The following is a 21409-nucleotide window of genomic DNA, read 5'->3' on the forward strand; positions in this document are numbered from 1 at the left end:
GAAAATATATCGAATCAATGACCATTGCCATTCACACCACATAGGTGGAGATGCAGCTACCGGGCGCCATCTTGGTTGGCACTCGATGCTGGGCGATGGTGATTTCCGTCACATGTTTGCACGTAATTCAGAGCGAAAAGCGATTGCGTTTTTTCACCTTTTGTGTGATCGTGTTTTGTGTCGATTTTGTGCGATATGAATTAAACGTCTTTGAAACAGCTGTGAAACGTCTTTCCACAACCCTTCCGTAACCGATTGGAGCAGTTTATTGCCGCTCAAAATGGCATTTTAACAGTTGTCTGGCTTTTCAAATCTGGGACACGTTCAAAACAAACGAGATCCGCGAAGCGAGTTGGTCGAGTTGTGCTAACCAAGATGGCGACACGGCGGCTACACTTTTCACGGAGTATGAGCGTTCTATATATTTTCAATTCAGTGCGCCAGACTCGCTCATGTACTTAATTTGTGGCATAGACATGGCCATTGGGCCTTCACGGTGTAATTTGTGCGAGGCTTTTGTCCGAGTGAGCTTGAGTCGAGAGGGCGAATGTACGGGTTGGGAATGTACGGGTGGGGCCCGAGGATACGAGGGAAGGACCCGGGTTGTGCAATGCCAAGGTGGGCATCAGGGGGTAAAGTGCCAGGAGTGGCCTTCCCCAGTTTAGGTAGTCGCAGGAGCAGGTAAGCTCGGGTGGCGGCTTCAGTGGCGGAGGGTGCGCAGGGAGGTAGACCTGCTGGTAGAGCCACACGACGCAGCCCCGAAATTGTGCAAGGGCACAGAGAGAAAATTCGTTGGGAGTGAGACCCAAATTTTGAGGACACCACAGAGTGGGCAATGGCGATTCGGGTTCTTAGAACCACATAGTTTAAAGGGGCCAATTGGCAGGGTACGACCCCGGGCAGTTTAACGGAGTAAATGTCAGTCGTGTAGTTAGGATATGAGAAATCCCTTCGCACCATCCACAGCCAGTCACCAAGGAGGACGAAACTCCACACCAGGGCTCTGTGAGCCGTTTGAGTTGTAAGACGCATCATGACGTCATGAGACTGTGTTTGTTCCATTCCTTCCTTCCTGGGAGGGATTGGGAGACGAATTCGAAATAGAGGGGGATATGGGAGACAAGACGTAGAGACGGATTGTGAATACAAACAAGGGGGGCTAGGGTCGTGTAAGCCGATGGTGGGGGGTATGGACGGCTAGGGACGAGCCTGCTTTGCTCGCTCTTCCGCGCCCCTCGCATCGCATTACCTTGTGTTTTTGTGTGCCATTGCGTCTTTTCCGCTTTGCTTGTTGTGCCTTGTCTCTTCCCCCCACCCCAGGACCATTTTGGAGGTGGAGCTGTGCAGCACCATCGACCTGTGCAGCATCTCTTCTGCACCTTGCTGCATCTGTGCAGCCAAACTGCGAAGCACTTTGCTGCCGTATCCTTTCGCTGCAACCTTGTTGCACCTGTGCAGCGCTTTGCTGCCGCAAACCCTTTGCTGCACCTTACACACTATGGACCACAAGCTTGTGGCCTTGCACCTCTGCTGTGCAGCATTTTGCTGCAAAACCATCTTGCACCTTCAGACCACTTGTTTTGAGTGGCGTTAATGTCACGCAGTCGGACCACATGGGAGTGGCCCTGCCTGGCAAGGAAAACGAAATAAAAGCATTTTTTTTGTGCATTTTATCATGGTGTGCTAGGAATGAGAAGATGTGTAAGGTTAGATAGCCCTGAAGACTAAAAATGGCCTGTATGCCGGTCCGGGGGCTAGCCGGTTTGATATATGCACACAGAAGATGCAAGAAGCAAGATGCAAGAAGCAAGCAGCAAGTGTCATGATTTTGAGTGTGTTTTGTTTTTGCTGTGCTTTCTCTCCCCTCGAATCTTCTCTTCCAAAAAGGACAGGTCCTGGGTCATACATAGAATTGTAAATAATGTTAAGTTTTTGTGCTTGTAAATATAAGAATGCTGCCAACCGGCTATGTGTTTAGTTTGACAAATTCCGGAATTCGGTTAGTTGTGGGCGTGAATCTGATATGTAGCTACTCAACGCAATAGGAGGGACATATCTAGTGTTTTAAAACTGTCGCATACACGGGTCAGAGTAAATGTTAGGGGGACCCACACCTATATGTCACATGTAAAAGTAAAAGTTAATTTTGCATGTCATTCTCGAACCGGTCGTTTCATTTGTTGGTTCTGACTCGGGGACGAGTCCGACGAGGGAGGGGTGTAGTGTTGCGGTTTTGTGTTTTTATAATAAATGTTAATTTCCCCTCATAGTTTAGTTACACTACAACATGTAGCCTCGTTTAAGCTCAGTTATTTCTTAGTAAATGTAAGCGTAGACCTTTCCTGTGTTTAGTTTTGCGTTGAGTAGAATAATGAAAGTTAGGTCCTTTACGATGCCTCGATGCTTTGGGTTTTGGCGCGAAATACCACGAGGCCGGCCTGAACAAGTCGATCAAGGCCGAAGGATGGCGGGGCAGGAGGAGTGGGAGTGACCGGTAAGCACGAGCCACCAATCAGGGTTCGAGGGGAGTGACTTACCACTGCGGAAAAAGGAGGGGGTTGGAACATTCGATGCGGGCCAGGGCGGGACGATATAACCCTGTGCCCAGAGCCCCCGCCTGAGTTGAGTTATGAGATGCGCGCAGGGCAAGCCAGTTGAGTTATGAGAGTTGGTGAGTTCAGAGTTATGAGAAGGGATGCACTGTGTTCAGTCCTCCGTTGAGTTATGAGAAGGGATGCGCTGTGCTCAGTCCTCCGTCGAGTTATGAGAGTGGCGCAGCCCATGAGTTATGAGAAGGGATGCGCTGTGTTCAGTCCTCCATTGAGTTATGAGAGGGAAAGCGCTGTGTTGAGTTACGGGGCAAATGAGTTGAGTTATAAGGCAGACGAGTTATCAGTCGGGGCCATATACATGAGTTCTCAGTTGGTACGAACGCTGGTACACAAACATTGCCCTGCTCCCCGCGCTTCGCGCAGTTGTATTATTCGCGCTGTGAAAGACAGCCGTGCCGGGCCACAGACGCGCGCATATTACCTTCTGCCTGCCTTTGCCGAGATACGCGCAGCGAGGATTATCCCGCCTGCCTGCCTGCCTTCGCCAGGATACGTGCGGTGACCGCCAGAGGGCCACGCCGGGTGAGCTGTTCCTGGAGGACCAAAGCCGGCGCGTTCGGCACGTGAACATTCGTCCTTCATCTCCCTGTGTGTGTAAGTGGGCCCATTGTCTGGGTTTAAGTTAAGACTGTTTAAGACTGCCCTGTGTCTCTTCTTCTTCTACCATTGTACATTGTGTAAATAATAATTAAATCTGTTCTTCCTTTGATTCGAACGTTTCGTCCCTTCCATCATTGACTTAGCATGGTATGAATTATATCGCTCTGATCGGGTTCCAATAGCAAGGTAACAGCACAGACCACGTGGTACGCCATCCGCTCGGGTGTACTCAAGTACGCGTGGTTCGTGTGAGGCTAGGTTCCCCCTTTCCGCTGCGGCGTGGGTACTTAGGTACGTGTGAAATTGTCCCGAGACTCTTTTCCAAGTCTGCCCGGAAGTGGCGACTCAGTCTTGCAGTTCGAAGACCCAAGGAGATCAAGCATTACGCCTCGGTCCCCCGTCGGTGAAGTGATGTGAGTTGACAAAGTGGATGACGCAAGGCGCCCATCTTGGATTTTGAGGTGGCGACCCAATTTTCAATAGCGTTCTTCATTATGCCTAGATACACCCACACACCTGATTAGAAGTTAGTAGTTCGTTTATTTTTCAAGATATTTCACTCACAAGGTTCAGACATATATATGGTGGCGGCCATCTTGGATTTTGACGTGGCGATCCAATTTTCAATAGCGTTCTTCCGTATGCCGACATACACCCACACACCAAATTAGAAGTTGGTACATCGCTTATTTTTCAAGATATTTCGTTCACAAGGTTCAGACATATATATCGTGGCGGCTATCTTGGATTTTGACGTGGTGACCCAATTTTCAATAGCGTTCTTCCTTGTGCCTAGATACACCCACACACCAGATTAGACGTTGGTACTTCACTTATTTTTCAAGATATTCAGCTCACAAGGTTCAGACATACATAGCATCAGACAGACATGGCGACGGCCATCTTGGATTTTGACATGGGTTGCACCCACACACCAAATTCGAATGCGGTCCTTCGCTTATGTACGCACGCACGTAGGCACGCCCGCGCGCACGCACGGACGGACGGACACACGGACGGAGGGGAAAACCATAGTCCCCCTTTCGCCTCGCGGTGCGACGGGGGACAATAAAACGATGTGTATATATGCATCAGCAAGAAGATAATTGGTTTCAGGTCTCATAGTCATTTGACAGTTGCAATTTCACGGAGTTTCCACATATCTCGGGGGATTGCGAAACGGACAATGGATGTGACAGCCCATGACTATTTCGATCACGGTTTGTATTGCACATTTATTGTACATAATGGTTGGGAAGATGAATTTCATGTTTTTACACGATGGATACAATTTAATGTCTGAAGTCGAACACATACCCCTCTCGCTGGGTGCTGGACTGCATCCCACAGATCCACCATAGGATGATGCTGGACGTGATTCATTGAGACTCTGACTCAACCAGTCTGAATACTTCTCTGTCTGTCCCACAATATAGTTCAAATGTTTATCCAGATCTTTCTTGCGCTTTTCATCAGCCAAGCTCTGCTGCTTGAACTGCAAAACCTAAAAGGAAGCAAAAACGAGAACAAACACACTTGCATTAATCTCCAAGAAAGGCATTATGCATGTTTACCAAAAAGAACAGACTCCACCAAGCTCAAGGAAAAAACGTTTTATGTCAATGTAACTCAATCGTAGTAGTTACCTTTTCAATGTTGTTCCAGAAATGTTTGACTTCTTTGGCAATGCCAGAGGCAATTCGCCGCAACTTGGAGAGCTCATCTTTCTTTGCTCTCTCCTCTTTCTGCTTCTGTTCATCATGGAAGCGCACCACCATACGCGCCAACTGCCAACATTAAAAAAGTGAGTGACTTAACCTCAACTTATAATAATAATAATAATAATAATAATAATACGTGCATTATTCATCCCACAACAATTCAAATTTATCGGGGCGTTCCTGCTCACCAATCTCAAATGTTCTTTAAAGTTTGAGTATCTGTTGCATATCTATAGGCAACATGGAAACAAGCAAAGCATGTACTCTAGTTTTTTTTGTTGTTGGTTGTCTATCATACCCAATGATAGCCATCCATCTCCAATGGTTTGGGTTTTATCAAAAGACAATGTGGTAGCTATATTGTTATTTTGTGTTTATTTCTTTTCGAATTACAGTCTTTGAAAGAAAGTGTGGATGTGGAATACTGAAATGTTTACGAGAATATGTGTAAAAACAATGAACAACACTAAAACGGTGAATTTTTAGACTTGTGAGAGAGGCAAACGGACAATTACTGCTTTTGACTGCACAATTACTGTGCCGTGTCCTTTTTGTCCAATGCCTGAAAAATTGCTATTTTTCCATTTTTTGATTGAATACAACTGTGAATTATCTTGCAATTGATTGGCTGCGAGTTGATGGAGGATTTATCCAATAACCTAACAACACAGACTAGAAAGTCACAGCAATCGATCAAAAAAAACAATCATTCTTTTCACATATCTCACCTTTTTATTTGAGGTCAGACAGCGAACTGTTGGGCAACAAACCCTGTTTATTTTCAATAATAATCAGCTAGGTGTGTCTACGCATGCCTTCATAACTAGTAGTCAGGTTCACTATGTCAATAAATTATATTTCGTTCAAAATCATGGTAGATTAGCAAACCTATACATTTTTGGAAAGGTTATAGCACAAGGAAACTAAAAATCAATGTTTACATTTGGAGAGATACCTGTATGGCGGCCATTTTGGATTTTCAAAATGGCCACTGTAAAATACATATTTTGTTCTATTTCTGCCTCTAATTACCCTAAAAACTTTTTAAAATATACTAAACCTATATTTTCAGGGACAAGGAATCCAATGAAAGTATCAAATTAGTGCTATGGGGAATGGTAAGACACGAATCAAAGGTTTTGAATTGCAAAATACTGTCTTTATATTCGCGATAAGTTGCATAATCAAATACATGTTGTCATTTTGTACAGGCAGTTGATAACATCAAAATGTGTCACAATAATTCATATCACCAAACATACACAGGCAGTCAGCAAAATCATACATACACATGCAGTCAGTATAACTTCACATCTACGCAGGCAGTCAATGACAAAATATACACAGGCAGTCAATGGCATCAAACATACACGATTACAGAATATGCCATTTAGAGTTCGTCATCACTGTCCTGTGTGTCGTATCCGACAACATAGTCCGCATCGTTTTCACAGTCCGTTCCACACAAGCAAAGGTCGGTCAAATTGATTGGCAAATCGAATTGGTCGAATGGTCGATCGAATCGAATCGATCGAATGGTCGAATGAAGCGATTGGTCGAATGGTCGAATGGGTCGAATGGAATTGGTCGATTGGTCGAATCGAATTGGTCGGAATTGGCAAATGTAAACATTGATTTTCAGATTTTCCATGTAATAACGTTTCCAAAAATGTATAGGTTTGCTAATCTACCATGATTTTGAACGAAAAAACATAGTGAACCTGACTATAGGAGTACCTTCGCTGACGACTTCAAACAAAAGATGGTGTGTTTATTGCATTTTACAATCATATTGCATGCCGATCTGCAAGTTTCAATGAGGATGTAAAATGAAGTGATCTTGCATTTAACACTTCGTTGATGCTGCTGCTGTTGTCATGGCTGTTGTTGTTTGTGTGCTCCTTCCGTGTACTATTATATATTTTTATATTGCTTCGACAAGTGATACTATACATCATTTTGTGTTCTTCCGTATCTGAGACCGCTACAATAAAGCTCCAGGTCCTGCTGTTTCAACTTTCCCAGAGCTGAGAAAGACAGGCTTTTAAAATAGGAATGTCTCTTGGATTAAATGGACACGAATTTTTGTTCCAAGTAAATCGATCATTAGCTTTACAACGGTAGCATTTATATTATTCTATGACAGCAGGAACCCGTTTAGAATAAAGCGTGACACACACAAGAAAGCACGCAAACACCTCCTTTGAGTAATACTAACAGGGGCAGATCCAGGAATTTCAAGACGGAGGGGTGCACGAAGACATAGCTTTGAGGGAGGAAGGGTCTGGAGGGTCTGGGGTCCCCAAATATATATATATTTTTAATTGAACGTCAGAAACGGCATTTTGTGCATTCTTGGAAGTTTCTGCAGTTCCTTGGGTTCTTCCCTGGTCCAACAGTTCAGTAGATTCGCGATGGCCAGATTGACGAACTGGTGAACCAATTTGCCCCGCTGTTCCTTCTGCTATAAATTGATGAAGTGTGTGTGTGTGTGTGTGTGTGTGTGTGTGTGTGTGTGTGTGTGTGTGTGTGTGTGTGTGTGTGTGTGCGTGCGTGCGTGCATGCGTGCATGCGTGCGTGCATGGGCATGTTTTTTTGTAGTTTTACTGGAGCTTTCTGATTTGTGTAGTTCTTCCGAAATGATTACGATCTCCTGAGTTAATTAGGATAATTAACTACAAATAATCCAGAAGAATTCCCATGGCGAAATTTATGTGACAAAAGCATGGTTTTTTTACCGTCGCACTTGGAGTTATATAATAAAGCAAGAGTGATTTAAAAACTCTGAGCATTGGAAAGCTGCCTGGAACGTTCCTTATTCAAAAGAATCTGGACACGAGGGCAGTTCCAGGATATACATAGCTTATAATTTATCGAAAATCCGAAGGGGGTGGGGTGCGCACCCCTTTCACTCCTACCTCTGGATCTGCCAGTGTACTAATATATTGCTGCGGTTTTGAGATTTGTACAGTAAAGTTCAATTAAGGTTAAAGGTTTGCCCCCCATAGATAGTCACACAAGCAACATGCAGCCTCATTTGTAGTATAGTTAAGTCTTAGTGTATGTGAGAGGAGGCCCCTTCCAATGTTAATCCTGCGTTGTTGTAAAGACAGGAGGATCGGCCCTACTTCTACAAACCATTCCACCTCTACAGGCTCGATCCAGTTTGTTAAGCATTGGTTGCTCACAAGTCGAGTTAACACGAGGTAGGCCTCGGAGGTGGAGGAGGATTGAGGTCGGCGTGGCGGCAGTGGGGACGGTAAGCATGAGTCACCAATCAGAGCTCACAGCGTGTGGCTGCAGCACTGCATCACAGGGCATGGTTGGGAGATTCAATCAGGCTAAGGGCGTGGCAATAAAACCCTTTGCGCGAAGCTCCAACCTCAGTCCAGTTATGGGAGAGGCGCAAGTCCAGTTATGGGAGAGGCGCTCGTCAGTACTCAGTTGAGTTGCGCGTGAGTTCAGTCGGGAGCCCCCAGAGTTATGGGAGAGGTGCGCTGGAGTGACTTCTGAGTTATGAGAAGGGAGACGCGCTTGAAGAGAATCATTCGCACTGTATGAACTTGGTTACGAGGGATACGTGGACGCAGCCAGGGCAGGGCGTTGATAACTTGCGCGGTTCGGCCAAAGCGAGTGAACGCGGCTGAATAACCGCCAGCCGCGCTAAGTCCGCCCTCTACCGTTCGCCCCGAGATTATTACCCGTTTGTTCGAGCGACACGATACGAGTTCCTGCCTTCGCCTACCTCCATCTTCGCGGGACGTGCCGGGGACCGTGGAGAGTGAGACGGTACCGAGCCTGGACGACCACCGCGGCGCTGGTGAACATTATCCTGCCAATCTGCAATCCCCGTGTGAGTGTGAGTGAGACGGGCCCGTTTGTCCTGGGGTATTAAGCATAAGACTGTCTAAGTTGCCCTGTGTCTCTTCGTCCTGAGCTTTAAATACATGCATAATTATTAAACCTATTTGTTCTTCCTTTTCTTCTTATTCAATCGTCTTTGTGATTTCTCCATTGACTAAGCGTGGCACGAATAAGACCGCTTGAATCGGGTTCCACTATCTGTAACGGCACGGATCACGTGTACGCAAACCGCTCGGCGTATCACCATCACACGTGGTTCGTGTGAGGCTTATTTCCTCGCTTCCAGGGCAGTGCTAAAACTTAGGTACGAGCGAATTTGGTCCCGAAACCCTATTTGGCGCTGTCCGGAAGGGACGTAATAGGTCTCAGGTCGCGCCAGGTCAATAAAGACAAGGGGATTAATCCCCCCTTGATAAGGGGAGAAGGCCGGCAGCAGATCCGCAACAATTGGAGTCAGGAGTGGGGATTTGGAACCTGGGACAAAAATTTTTAGACAAAATTTTGGACACCAAATTTGCATATTGGCCGCAACAATTGGTGTCGGGGAGTGGGATTTGGAACCCAACCAAATTTCTTTGGACAAAGTTGGCCCAAAATTACGAGCGACCGAAATTTAGTTTTTAAAAAACCAAAATTTTTAATTCGTGCCATGGCTAGCCAAAGAGGTCGAATGCCGGTGGGGGTCGAAGAGGAGGTATCTGAGGAGGTAGAATCGCTAACCCAGGACCCCCGGGAAGAATTGGGAGAAGAGGAGGAAGCAGAAGAAGGGCCGGCAGTAGGGGTAGAAAATGGCGGCACCTCGCACATGGCAGCGAGGGCCGAGCACGCAGCGCCAATGGATATGGGCCTTTTTATGATGCAACTCAGGGCGTATATGGGAGAAGAACTGGGTGAAGTGACTGCAAAAATGGACACCCAAAGTGACAAATCCACCCGTGACATGAAGAAAATGGGTGACCAATTGAAAGAATTGGGGGACAAATTCACCCGGAACATAAAAAAAATGGGGGAGGACATTGATCACATGTTGAGCGAAGAGGTCGCATTGGTACGCGACGAGGTAACGCGGTGCGAGGAACGCGTGGGGAGCGAGCTTGGGCAGAGCGCAGCCAAGTTGACCGAGGGGATAGAAATCGCGACGGAGTATGGAAAAGCCGACGGCCGCCGAATTGGAAAATAAAATTTTATGTGTGTGGAGGTGTGTGGAGGAAAAGTGTGTAACGGAGTGTATCAGTGGTACGAGTGCGCCTGGGTGGTGTGCACGAGAGCGTGCGGTAATAGAATGCAGGGAATGTATGAGAGGCGCTGGAGCGCCGCGTTGTGCGAGTGAGGAACAGGTCGCGTGGGGTGAGAACGCGGCCCGGGCATCGACGCAGACCTGGGGAGCGTTTAGGGCGACGTATAGCCGACGCGAGCCCTCGGGGTGTGGTGTGCTTTGTGTGCAGCGGGGATCGGCGGGGATCGTTGCAGCGGCGGCGTGCACGGTTCGTGCCGGGCCCCGCCCTGTATGGTCGGTCCCGCGCCTTGGCGGGAAAGGCGATCGGCACGGTTCGAGGGGGGTTAGGAGAGGCGCCCCCTGGCGGGCGCGGTGCTCCGACCGTGGATGGTTGGGCCATCGTGCATGGGACCGCAAGGCACCGCGCAGGGATGGCGCCTGGAACCTTGGCCCAACAAAACCTCATCCCCTGAATCGAAAATGCCGGACGGACCCAACCTACAGGCGACCAACCACCCGCATGCATTGCTCGGCTTTTCGAAGCCGAGCTGTAACGAAAATGTATTGCCGCACGGAGAGGCTCATAGTTCAGAGGACTGGAATAGCAATGGTGTTGGGGAATGGTGCCCGGTGTAGAGGGATGGTACTTCTACCATTCCTCACACATGGGGCAAATGAGCAATAGATTATGGGGTGGCAGTGTAAACTAGCCGAGGGCGGGCTAGGTTAATTGATAGGGATTTAGAAGGATGACAGTAGAGGACATGAAAGATTTAAGTAGTGACCTTTGTACAGGTAGATGGGGACGTAGTTAGATTAGATGGCTGCTAATGACGAGGGAGTGCTTAGTGTAAGCGAAGATGGGAAAGCACTAGTATTAGGGGGAGAAGTAGTTAGTTAGATGATGCTGTGTGAATGAGAATCAGTGGTGTATTGAGGTCGAATGGAGTGTGTTGAAGTGAATTGACTTGCATGGTGTGCAAGTGGGGAACAGGTGTGTGAACACAAGAGGTGTGCAAGAGAACTTGGTGTGTATGAGAATATTTGGTGTGGAATGCCTGGTGTGACATAAAAGGTGTGGAACGCATGGTGCGAAGGAGTGAATGGGGGGAGATGGACCCCTTCACGAATACCCGGGGAGGGTAGTTTAAAGTCAGGTAGAGGGCTAAGGTAAATTGTTTGGATATTGACATTTGTGGTGCAGGAGGTAGCAGGAAGTGCTTGGATGGGTGCATGAGTCTGTGGAATGGCTGGGTGTGTGGGCTTTGTTGGTGCGTATGGTTATTGGGGCACTCCGCCACTGGTAGTCTGTCGGCCAGGTGAGGCCGCAGGTAGGCTCTGGGAGCCAGTCAGTTAGGGTCGTGAGTAGTGTTCAGTGGGGCCCGAGGATCCAGGAAAAGGACCCGGGTAGCCCAATGTCAGAGAGGGCATCAGGGGGTGAGAAAGCCAGGAGGGGCCTTCCCAAATTTAGGTAGTCGCAAGGAGCAAGGTAAGCTCGGGTGGCGACTTCAGTGGCGGAGGTGCGCCGGTAGGTAGACCTGCTAGTGGAGCCACACGACCCAGCCCCGAAATTGTGCAAAGAGACAGATTGAAAAATTGGGGAGTGAGACCCAAACTTGGAAGGAACCAGGTGGTCAATGGGAACAGGTTTTTAGAACCACATAGTTTAAAGATGCCAATTGGCAGGGCATGACCCCGGGTTAGTTTAAAAGTTAATGTCAGAAGAGTAGTTAGGATTTGAGGAATTCCCTTCGCGCCATCCACATCCATTCACCAAGGTGACAAAGCTCCGCACCAGCACCAAGTGCAATGATTTGAGTGAGTAAGACGCATCTCGACGTGATGTGACATTGTGTGTTATTCCATTCCTTCCTTCTTGGGAGGGATTGGACAACGAATTTGGTATAGAGGAGGATATGGGAGACAGGATGTAGAGACGGATTTGTAATTTGTAAATACAGGGAAGGGCAAGGGTAGTGTAAGCTGACATGGGGGGTGGGGAGGGGGGGGTACGGACGGTTAGGGACGAGCTTGCTCTGCTCGCTCTCCCGCGCCCCTCATGTTGTATTGCCTTGGTTGATGTGTACCCTTGCGCCATTTCCTTTGCTAACTGTGCTTTGTCTCTCCTCCCCACCCATGGACCCATTTTGGAGGAGGAGTTGTGCAGCAACCTCGAACTGTGCGGCTGCACATTGCTGCGCCTGTGCGGATGAACTTCGCAGTGCGTTGCTGCCGTATTCCTTATTATAACTTTGCTGCACATGCACAGGCACTTTGCTGCACCACATTACACATGGACCACACCTTTTGTGGCCTTACACTTTGCTGAGCAGTAATTTGCTGCAAACTTACCTCGCATCTTCGGACCACTGGTTTTAAGTGGCATCAATGTCACGCTGTTGGACCACATAGGGTTGGCCCTGCGGACAAATAAAAACGAAAACGGGTTCTTGTCCATTTTATTCTGGTGTGCCAGGAAAGAAGAACTAAGTTTTTATTGCACACAGAAGATGAAGCAAGAAGAAGATGCGGCCCAGCAGCAAATGGTGAACTTTTTGAACTGTGCATTGATGAAAGTGTGTTGGTGTATTGGTGCATTGTTGTGCTTTCTCTCCTCTCCAATCTTCTTTCCACAAAAAGAACAGGTCCTGGGTTAAAGAAATGTAAATAATTCGGTTTTGTAATTGTAAATAAGATGCTACCCACCGGCTTTATGTGTAGTTTGAGAATTAATTCCGCAATTCGGTTAGTTGTGGGTGCGAGTCTGTTAGTTAGTTACACAACGCAGTAGGTGGGACATATTTAGTGTTGTAAAACTGTCACATACACGGGTTAGAGTAAATGTTAGGGGGAACCACATATGTGTCACACGTAATTAAAAACTGGTCCCAAGTCTTTCTCAAAACCGGTCGTTCACACTTGTGTGGGTTCGACTCGGGGACGAGTCTGACGAGGGAGGGGGGCAGTGCTGCGGTTTTGAGATTTGTACAGTAAAGTTCAATAAAGGTTAAAGGTTTGCCCCCCCCCATAGATAGTCACACAAGCAACATGTAGCCTCATTTGTAGTATAGTTATGTCTTCGTATATGTGAGAGTAGGCCCCTTCCAATGTTAATCCTGCGTTGTTGTAAAGACAGGAGGATAGGCCCTACTTCTACAAACCATTCCACCTCTCCAGGCTCGATCCAGTTTGTTAAGCATTGGTTGCTCACGAGTCGAGTTAACACGAGGTAGGCCTCGGAGGTGGAGGGTTGAGGTCGGCGCGGCGGCAGTGGGGACGGTAAGCATGAGTCACCAATCAGGGCTCAAAGCGTGTGGCTGCAGCACTGCGTCACAGGGCGTGGTTGGGAGCTTCGATCGGGCTAAGGGCGTGGCAATAAAACCATTTGCGCGAAGCCCCCACCTCAGTCCAGTTATGGGAGAGGCACTAGTCCAGTTATGGGAGAGGCGCTCGTCAGTACTCAGTTGAGTTGCGCGTGAGTTCAGTCGAGAGCCCCCAGAGTTATGGGAGAGGTGCGCTGGAGTGACTTCTGAGTTATGAGAAGGGAGACGCGCTTGAAGAGAATCATTCACACTGTATGAACTTGGTTATGAGGGATACGTGGGCGCAGCCAGGGCGTTGATAAATTGCGCGGTTCGGCCAAAGCGAGTGAACGCGGCTGAATAACCGCCAGCCGCGCTAAGTCCGCCCTCTACCGTTCGCCCCGAGATTATTACCCATTTGTTCGAGCGACACGATACGAGTTCCTGCCTTCGCCTACCTCCATCTTCGCGGGACGTGCCAGGGACCGTGGAGAGTGGAGTGAGACGGTGCCGAGCCTGGACGACCACCGCGGCGCTGGTGAACATTATCCTGCCAATCTGCAATCCCCGTGTGAGTGTGAGTGAGACGGGCCCGTTTGTCCTGGGGTATTAAGCATAAGACTGTCTAAGTTGCCCTGTGTCTCTTCGTCCTGAGCTGTAAATACATGCATAATAATTAAACCTATTTGTTCTTCCTTTTCATTTTATTCGATCATCTTTGTGATTTCTCCATTGACTAAGCGTGGCACGAATAAGACCGCTTGAATCGGGTTCCACGATCTGTAACGGCGCGGATCACGTGTACGCAAACCGCTCGGCGTATCACCATCACACATGGTTCGTGCGAGGCTTATTTCCTCACTTCCAGGGCAGCGCTAGTACTTAGGTACGAGCGAATTTGGTCCCGAAACCCTATTTGGCGCTGTCCGGAAGGGAAGTAATAGGTCTCGGGTCGTGCCAGGTCAATAAAGACAAGGGGATTAATCCCCACTTGATAAGGGGAGAAGGCCGGCGGCAGATCCGCAACAATATGATAAAAGTTATCATTCACAACAATTTTGCGCAAGTGTTGTAGACCATTATTTTTGCCCTTTCCCTTTCACAAACTGATCAAATAATTCTGATTAAATTGAATCAATAAGTCACAAGAAAATGCAGTGATGGTCCATTTGCCAGATTTTGTAATTGTTCCTCTTGTTTTAAAGTGTGATGCATGTGTATAAAAAAAACATTTCATGTCGATTATGACTGCAGTGTAATTAATTTTAACAAACAGTAAATTTTCCGATAATGAGCAAAGATCCCCCCCCCCCCCCCCCCGTTTCTTATATATCCTTCAAATGCCCTGATGTCAATTCGTCAATTCACCAGTTTGGTTTTCATCCTGATCACTCAACTTTGGATATGCTTGCTGCTTATGTTTATGCGGCTATGAATGGATGCCCTGAACTATATAGGCAAGAGCTCACAGCAGTCTCTTTGCTATGTATCCGGTGTGTGTGATGGTCTGACACCCGACCTTGGTCAACAAGCTGTTAAACTTGGCAATCGGCGTACTCAACTAAACAGACGAACAGATTCTCCTCCACAGACTCGAGCAACATAAAGTGCTAGAAGGCAAGCTACTTCTGTATCCACCCTGTTGAAGTTTGTGCACGGCACAGCAGTATCGGTGGTGGTGACTGGTAAAGTGTATATAAATAAATAATGGCTCCTGAAAGCATATACATGTTGTACTATTCTCTCCTATAATTTTTGTTTCAATTGCAAACATTGTCAAATTTTCTCCGAAACCAAAATCGTTTGAGGGGCCTCATGCCTTTGAGGAGCCATATTATTGAGGAAAAAGTATTCCTTATAAATGGGGATTTATACCCTGATGTCAGATCACCAGTTTGGTTTTCATCCTGATCACTCAATTTTTGCAATTGCACATTAAGTACATTAAAAGAAGCAAATTAACAGAAAAAGAGGAAAGGGAAACAAAACAAACAAGGAAAAAGAAATAAAGAATAGAAATAGCATCATTGGGATAAGATAATTCAGGAAATGAAATAAAACATTTGTTAATCCAGTTGAGAGATATAATGTGCAGAGTTTGAAAACAAAGTTTGTTCTTTGCATTTTCAGGGGTGGCTATACATCAGTGGTGAAGATAAATTCCAGATCGGCACATGTAGGGTGGAACATCATGGAGATTTAAGTGCCGAGCTGTTGATTTCATAAGATTCATGCTCTTAGTTCTCACATCCAGTCTTTACCCCATCTCCACAATGTAGAATTTATCATTACAATGAGTGTAGGTGATACAATGTACTATACAATAAATGATGTGAATAAAAATGATATAAACAAGTCAGGAGACGCCGATGGTTCACGAGCGAGCGGTATTCAATGACAATGCTCAATGAGTAATGTTATGAGGTTAGTTAGCTACACAATAACAAAATTCGGTTAGATTCCGACAACGTTGAAAATTTGACCTTTGTGACCTTCAAAGGTCAAAGATTCTGAAATTTGTTGGAAAACTTGTATTTCATAATGTATGTGATAATATAAGATCATGTACGACATTTCACCCTATCAGGAAGCAAACAATGTAATAAAACCATCAAAAATCAGATCCTTTTCAAACCATCAAAAAACCTGTTCTAAATTTCGTGACCTCTTGACCTTGACCTTGGGTCGAAAATGAAAAATCGAGCTCCGTGGGGCTAGACACGTGACATTGGCCTAACCAAATATCGAAACCCCTGTCAGATTCCACCAACTCCCTCGGAGAAGATGTAGCTTGAACTCGATTACCCCCTAAAAATACATTTTTCGGGCGTGGCTCCGCCCACAATGAGCGCAATACGCCCACTCTAGGCAGGACACAACTAGATCATGATATCAACCTCCCACCAAAGTTTCACCAAGATCGGATGATATCATCGGGTAGTTATGCTGCGGACAGACAGACAGACAGACACACACCCATGACGAATATCGTGGTCACTCTGTTTGATAACTCATGAACCAATGATACAATGTATTAACAAGGTTGTTTTTACATGCTGAAATGTCAGTGGATGTTTCGATAAAAATGCATATGTTACAGTGGTTTTGTGAAGATGAAAAGATAAATGGTTCAAAGTTTGATGGAAATGGTCCTTTAATAAGGGAGTTTCACAAATTCTTGTCATGTTTAAATAAATGAGGTGCTTGTGGACAAATAGAGGAGGTTTCAGCATCATGAGAACGTTACCATCCGACATGAATGGTCTTGATCGACACGTTACGAGGATAGGACATTCATCTAAAGACCCATCTTCGAGCTTTAACAAGTGGACGTTAAAGATCTTAATGTGTTTTTAGATGAAGAGTAGGTGAGTTATCGCTGGTTTCATAGCTAAACTCCCGCCCTAATTTAAAAGGGGCGCTCAATCAGCAGCACAACTGCACTCCCGAGCAATGATGGCACCCAGAGACAGCTACAATCTACATGCTGCATATAAGAGAAAAAGCAGTTGTTGATCAAAGTTACAAATGAAAGGAAATAGGTGATGTGTCAGAAATGACTCACGAAATACAAGAAAAAGAAACTAGAACAATACTCTGACTTCACAACGTCGACCGATATGCCTCCACCCACATTATTACATCATTATATAAATACCTGTAACATTATAAATCCTCATCCATAACATTATAAATCCATAACACCAAGGAGGGTTTACCGTGGGAGTTGTTGTATGCAGATGATCTGGTGTTGATTGCAGAAAGTATGGATGGACTGAAGGAGAAGATGAACAAGTGGAAGGAATGTATTGAGACAAAAGCTCTGAAGGTGAATATCAGAAAAACGAAGGTGATGGTAAGTGGTAAAGCACGTGGTGAGGTGGAAAGAACTGGGAAATGGCCATGTGCTGTGTGCAGGAAGGGTGTTGGAGCGAACTCAATTCAATGTACAATGTGCGCTGAGTGGGTTCATCAAAAATGTACTGGTTTGAGAGTGTCATTAACCAGTGTGGCAGCTACATTCAAGAGTAAGGTGTGCACAGAGGGAGCTGCAGATGGAGGAAATGTTGAGTTGGATCTTGGAGACGGCATGAAGCTGCAAGGTGTGAAAACATTTTGCTACCTAGGAGACATGTTGAATGGAGAAGGTGGATCAGACTCAGCAACGGTTGCTCGAGTGAGAAGTGCATGGAAGAAGTTTCGGGAACCGAGTGGCGTGCTGATGAGGAGGGGAGTGTTGTTGAAGCTGAAGGGAAAGGTGTATGCTGCATGTGTGAATGAGAAGTGTTATGATTTATGGGAGCGAGACATGGGTAATGAATGTAGAGCAGCAACGAAGGCTGGAAAGGGTGGAAATGCGAATGGTTCGGTGGATGTGCGGAGTATCGTTGAGAGAGAGGAAGACAAATGATGAATTGCGAAAGATGATGGGAATAGAGCCTGTGATGGATGCTGTGAAGAGGAACAGGTTGAGATGGTTTGGTCATGTGTTGAGGAAGGATGAAAGTGACTGGTTGAGAAGAATGATGGCATGAATGTAGAAGGAAGTAGAGGACGGGGAAGACCGAGAAAGACTTGGCTAAAGGTGGTGGAAGAGGAAATGCGGGCAAGGGGGTTAACAAGGAGAGATGCAGAAAATAGGGCAAAATGGAGGAGATTGTCATGGGGACCGCAAGGCTAACCCCCACTCTAGCAGGGAAGATGGCCTTAAAATGCCTGTTGATGTTGTTACCATTATAAATCCTCAATGTTACCTGACATGACCTCTGACCTTTGACCTCTTGATGCCATAATCCAATCAGTTCATCTTTACATCATATTACATCTTTAACCAAATTTATTCAAAATCCCATCACTTGTTCACAAGTTGGCATGGCAACATAAATTTTACTTAACATGACCTCTGACCTATGACCTCGTGACCCCGAAATCTAATCAGTTCATATTTACCTCATTATACACACTTGCACCAAGCTTGACTAAGATCCCTTCAGCCGTTCGCAAGTTATCCCACGAAAACCTATCACAGACAGACAGATAGATAGATAGATGGACGGACGCAAAGACGGATGAACGGACGGACAGAGAGCCAGATGCACAACCTGAAAACATAATGCCTCTGGCGCCTTCGTCGGTGGAGGCATAAAAATAATTCTTTTTTTCACTCCAACACTGGCAAAAGGCGCATTCCGTCATAATCAGCAAAGTACTTTTTAGCACATCTTAAAAAGTACTGCTGCCGATAATTCTGAGCTGACAGAAAAATGGCAAAGAAAAACCACACAAAAGAAGCAATGTGGCATTTAAGAGAAACATATTCATGGAAATTAAGCTGAAACCTCAAGGTAAAGGACAAAATTCCCTTGAAGGGGTGAGGGGGAGGGGGGTGTTGGAGAGGGAGGAAGAGAATGTGTGAGGAGTACATTAGAAAAAGCAAAATGAATTACATGCGGATAGCACGGGGTGAGAACATACTTTCTTCAATCACCATTATTAGTAATATAAATGAGTTTTGGAAATTCAAGTCGACATTCACATTAGAAAATAAATAAATAAATGATAATACATTTTAAAGATGAAATTATGACAGGAATTATAACAACACCTTTTTGGCAAGGGCTCTTTTCCATCGACGCTCCTGAGCAAAGTCACCAGCAAGCCACTGCATCTCCTCGAGGAGGTAGTCCCGGTGGGTCTTTGGACGAGGCGGCTCGGGGTAGCGCGTCAGCTTTTTGAGTGACCATAAGCCTTTCTGTTTAAGCTGGGCTACTCGCATTTGTACCTCCGCCTCCTACATTGCAACAGGACAAAACGTACAACTGTTTTTAGCATCGTCCGCAAGCAATTGTGTGTATCCAAAGTCTCAGCAACATGGCTCCCACAAATCCTCAACACACACAACCGATATCAAAGGCCAACATAATGCCGTGAGTTTCTGGAACTGTTAACACAAATCCAGCAGATGATCATTCGTCTGCTTAACTGCAAAACATGGTTTCACCAATCATATCCTGAAACCAAATTAAGATCCATGCAATGGAAGCACAAGGGATCACAAACACCTTTTGCAACGAACCCTCACTCTGCATTTAAGCCTGGTGTTGGCTTAGCGGTGAGGGTGCTTGCTTGGGATCCGAGGATCCTGGGTTTGAACCCCGGTCGATCGCTGAATTAATGCCAGGGGGGTTGACTCAGCCTGTCATCCTTCCGAGGTCGGCAAATTGAGTACCAGTTCACTGGTAATTCCCTGTATGTCGCAAGAGGCGACAAACAGGGTTGGTGGCAGGAAGGACATCTGGCCATAAAACATTGCTTCAAAAAGGGGACCACAGTGCCCAAAAAAGGCCAATCCCTGCTCTGTGGGGGAAAATGGCCTCTAAAGGTGGTTCTTCTTTCTTTTCCTCACTCTGCATTGTTAAAACTAGCAGAAGTACCCGGCATTGCCGGGCGGGGGAGGAGAGGGGAGAAGAGGGGGGGGGAGGGGAGAAGAGGGGGAGAGGGGAGAAGAGGGGGGGATGGGGAGGGGGGGGAGGATTGGGAGGGGGAGGGGTGGGGGAGGGGGGAGTCAAGTCGGAAGTCATTGTCGTCAATTGAATGTCGCATTTATTTTTTATTCCCTGTCAAATGGCATTGGTCCCGCATTCCGAACACAGAAGTCGGAAGTCATTGTCGTCAAATAAATGTTTCACTCTCTGTCACATGCCGTTGGTCCCATGTCAATCGGATGAAGTTGAAAAATTAACGTTACGAAGTTTCTCTGGGACGTACTGATTCCGAATATGAAGTTGAAAAATTAACGTTCCGAAATACGCTGATGACGTCATAATTTTAAAACGCGAAGTTTTAAAATTTTTAAGGTGTGCTGTAGTTGCTCTGAGACGTACTGATTCCGAATATGCCTTTGGTTTTGCTCTGCGATGAGTAGTTCTCGAGTTATAAGAGGACAAACAAACAAACAAACAAACATACTTTACTGCTTTATATATACTAGGGCATTGCCCGTACTATATCTATATCTAAAATTATATCCCCCCCCTCTATTTACATGAAATGGTTTGGTCCAAAGCGAACGGCTTGCGAGTACGGTGACAATCCCCCCCCTCTATTTACATGCAATGGTTTGGTCCAAAGCGAACGGCTTCCGGAGTTTGGTAAAGAAATCGCCATCGCGTGCACAAACGCGCAGGAAAGCGAATGAATCGCAAATTCGGTTTTATTAGTTTTAAAACATAGTTTAACGCCAACATAGTTTGCAAACGTGAAATAAATGAATACGCTCTCAAATGTGCCATCCGAGGCAGAGTGTGTCCTCCACGTTCGGCACACGCGATCGTTCGCTGCTCTCTGATTGGTTGAATCGTTTTTTGGACATAGCTCGGTAAGTAATTGTCCGATTAATATGAAACCTTGAAAAGGCACATCCTCGGGTCCCCAGCAATATACCTGGCAAGTTAAAAGTATATCGGACCCGTGGTTGTCGAGAAACAGCGGTCACAGACAAACAGACGTACAAACGTACAGACGTACAGAGATTACTGGAATTATAGATAGATATGTAGCTCAAAGGAGTGCTCCTCCTTCACAATGCAGTTGTGCACGAGGCCTGTGCTGTGCAAACCACTATTTGTTACTGTCTGAGAAGCTGGATCAACCCAAACACAGCCTGGCTTCAACTCTATTCTCCACTTCCCCCATGCCACCCACCCTACCCCCTCAGTGACTATCACCAGTAATTCCCCAATGGTTAAGAAGAAGAAGAAGAAACAGAGGCAATCTCTTCACTTCCATTTTACTACCACAGACAATTTGAATGTTAAATGTCACAAGTGCCTCCATTTTACTGCCATACACAATTTCAATGTTAAATGTAGCAAGTGCATCAAATTCAAAGGCCACTACATTGAAAAATAGGAATGTTGCCAGTGCATCTTGTGAAATTGCATCTCATTCCAAAAATTTCCTGAATAATTTTCAGGCTCATATCCCATCAAGTAGTGCACGTTATGTTCAATTCTGAGGAACTTGAAGTGGCGGGGGGGGGGGGGGGGGGGAGGGGTGGGAGGGGGGAATGGCTCCAAAAATGCAATCTCATAA

General features: G+C 46.2%; 1 protein-coding gene across 1 annotated transcript in view; it reads right to left on the bottom strand.

Moving 5' to 3' along the window:
* The window catches only part of SRCAP (Snf2 related CREBBP activator protein), a 349731-nt gene that overhangs the window by 202179 nt on the left and 126143 nt on the right, over nucleotides 1-21409 (bottom strand). Inside the window, exons 8-10 of the mRNA XM_068118884.2 lie at nucleotides 18921-19106; nucleotides 4859-4999; nucleotides 4530-4716 (exon numbers count right to left, since the gene is read on the bottom strand). Of these exons, the coding sequence (XP_067974985.2) occupies nucleotides 4530-4716; nucleotides 4859-4999; nucleotides 18921-19106 (514 nt within the window). The remainder of the gene's footprint in view (nucleotides 1-4529; nucleotides 4717-4858; nucleotides 5000-18920; nucleotides 19107-21409) is intronic.

This window comes from Myxine glutinosa, chromosome 6 (assembly GCF_964187855.1).
Source record: "Myxine glutinosa chromosome 6, kmMyxGlut1.1, whole genome shotgun sequence".
Classification (NCBI taxonomy): Eukaryota; Metazoa; Chordata; class Myxini; order Myxiniformes; family Myxinidae; genus Myxine; species Myxine glutinosa.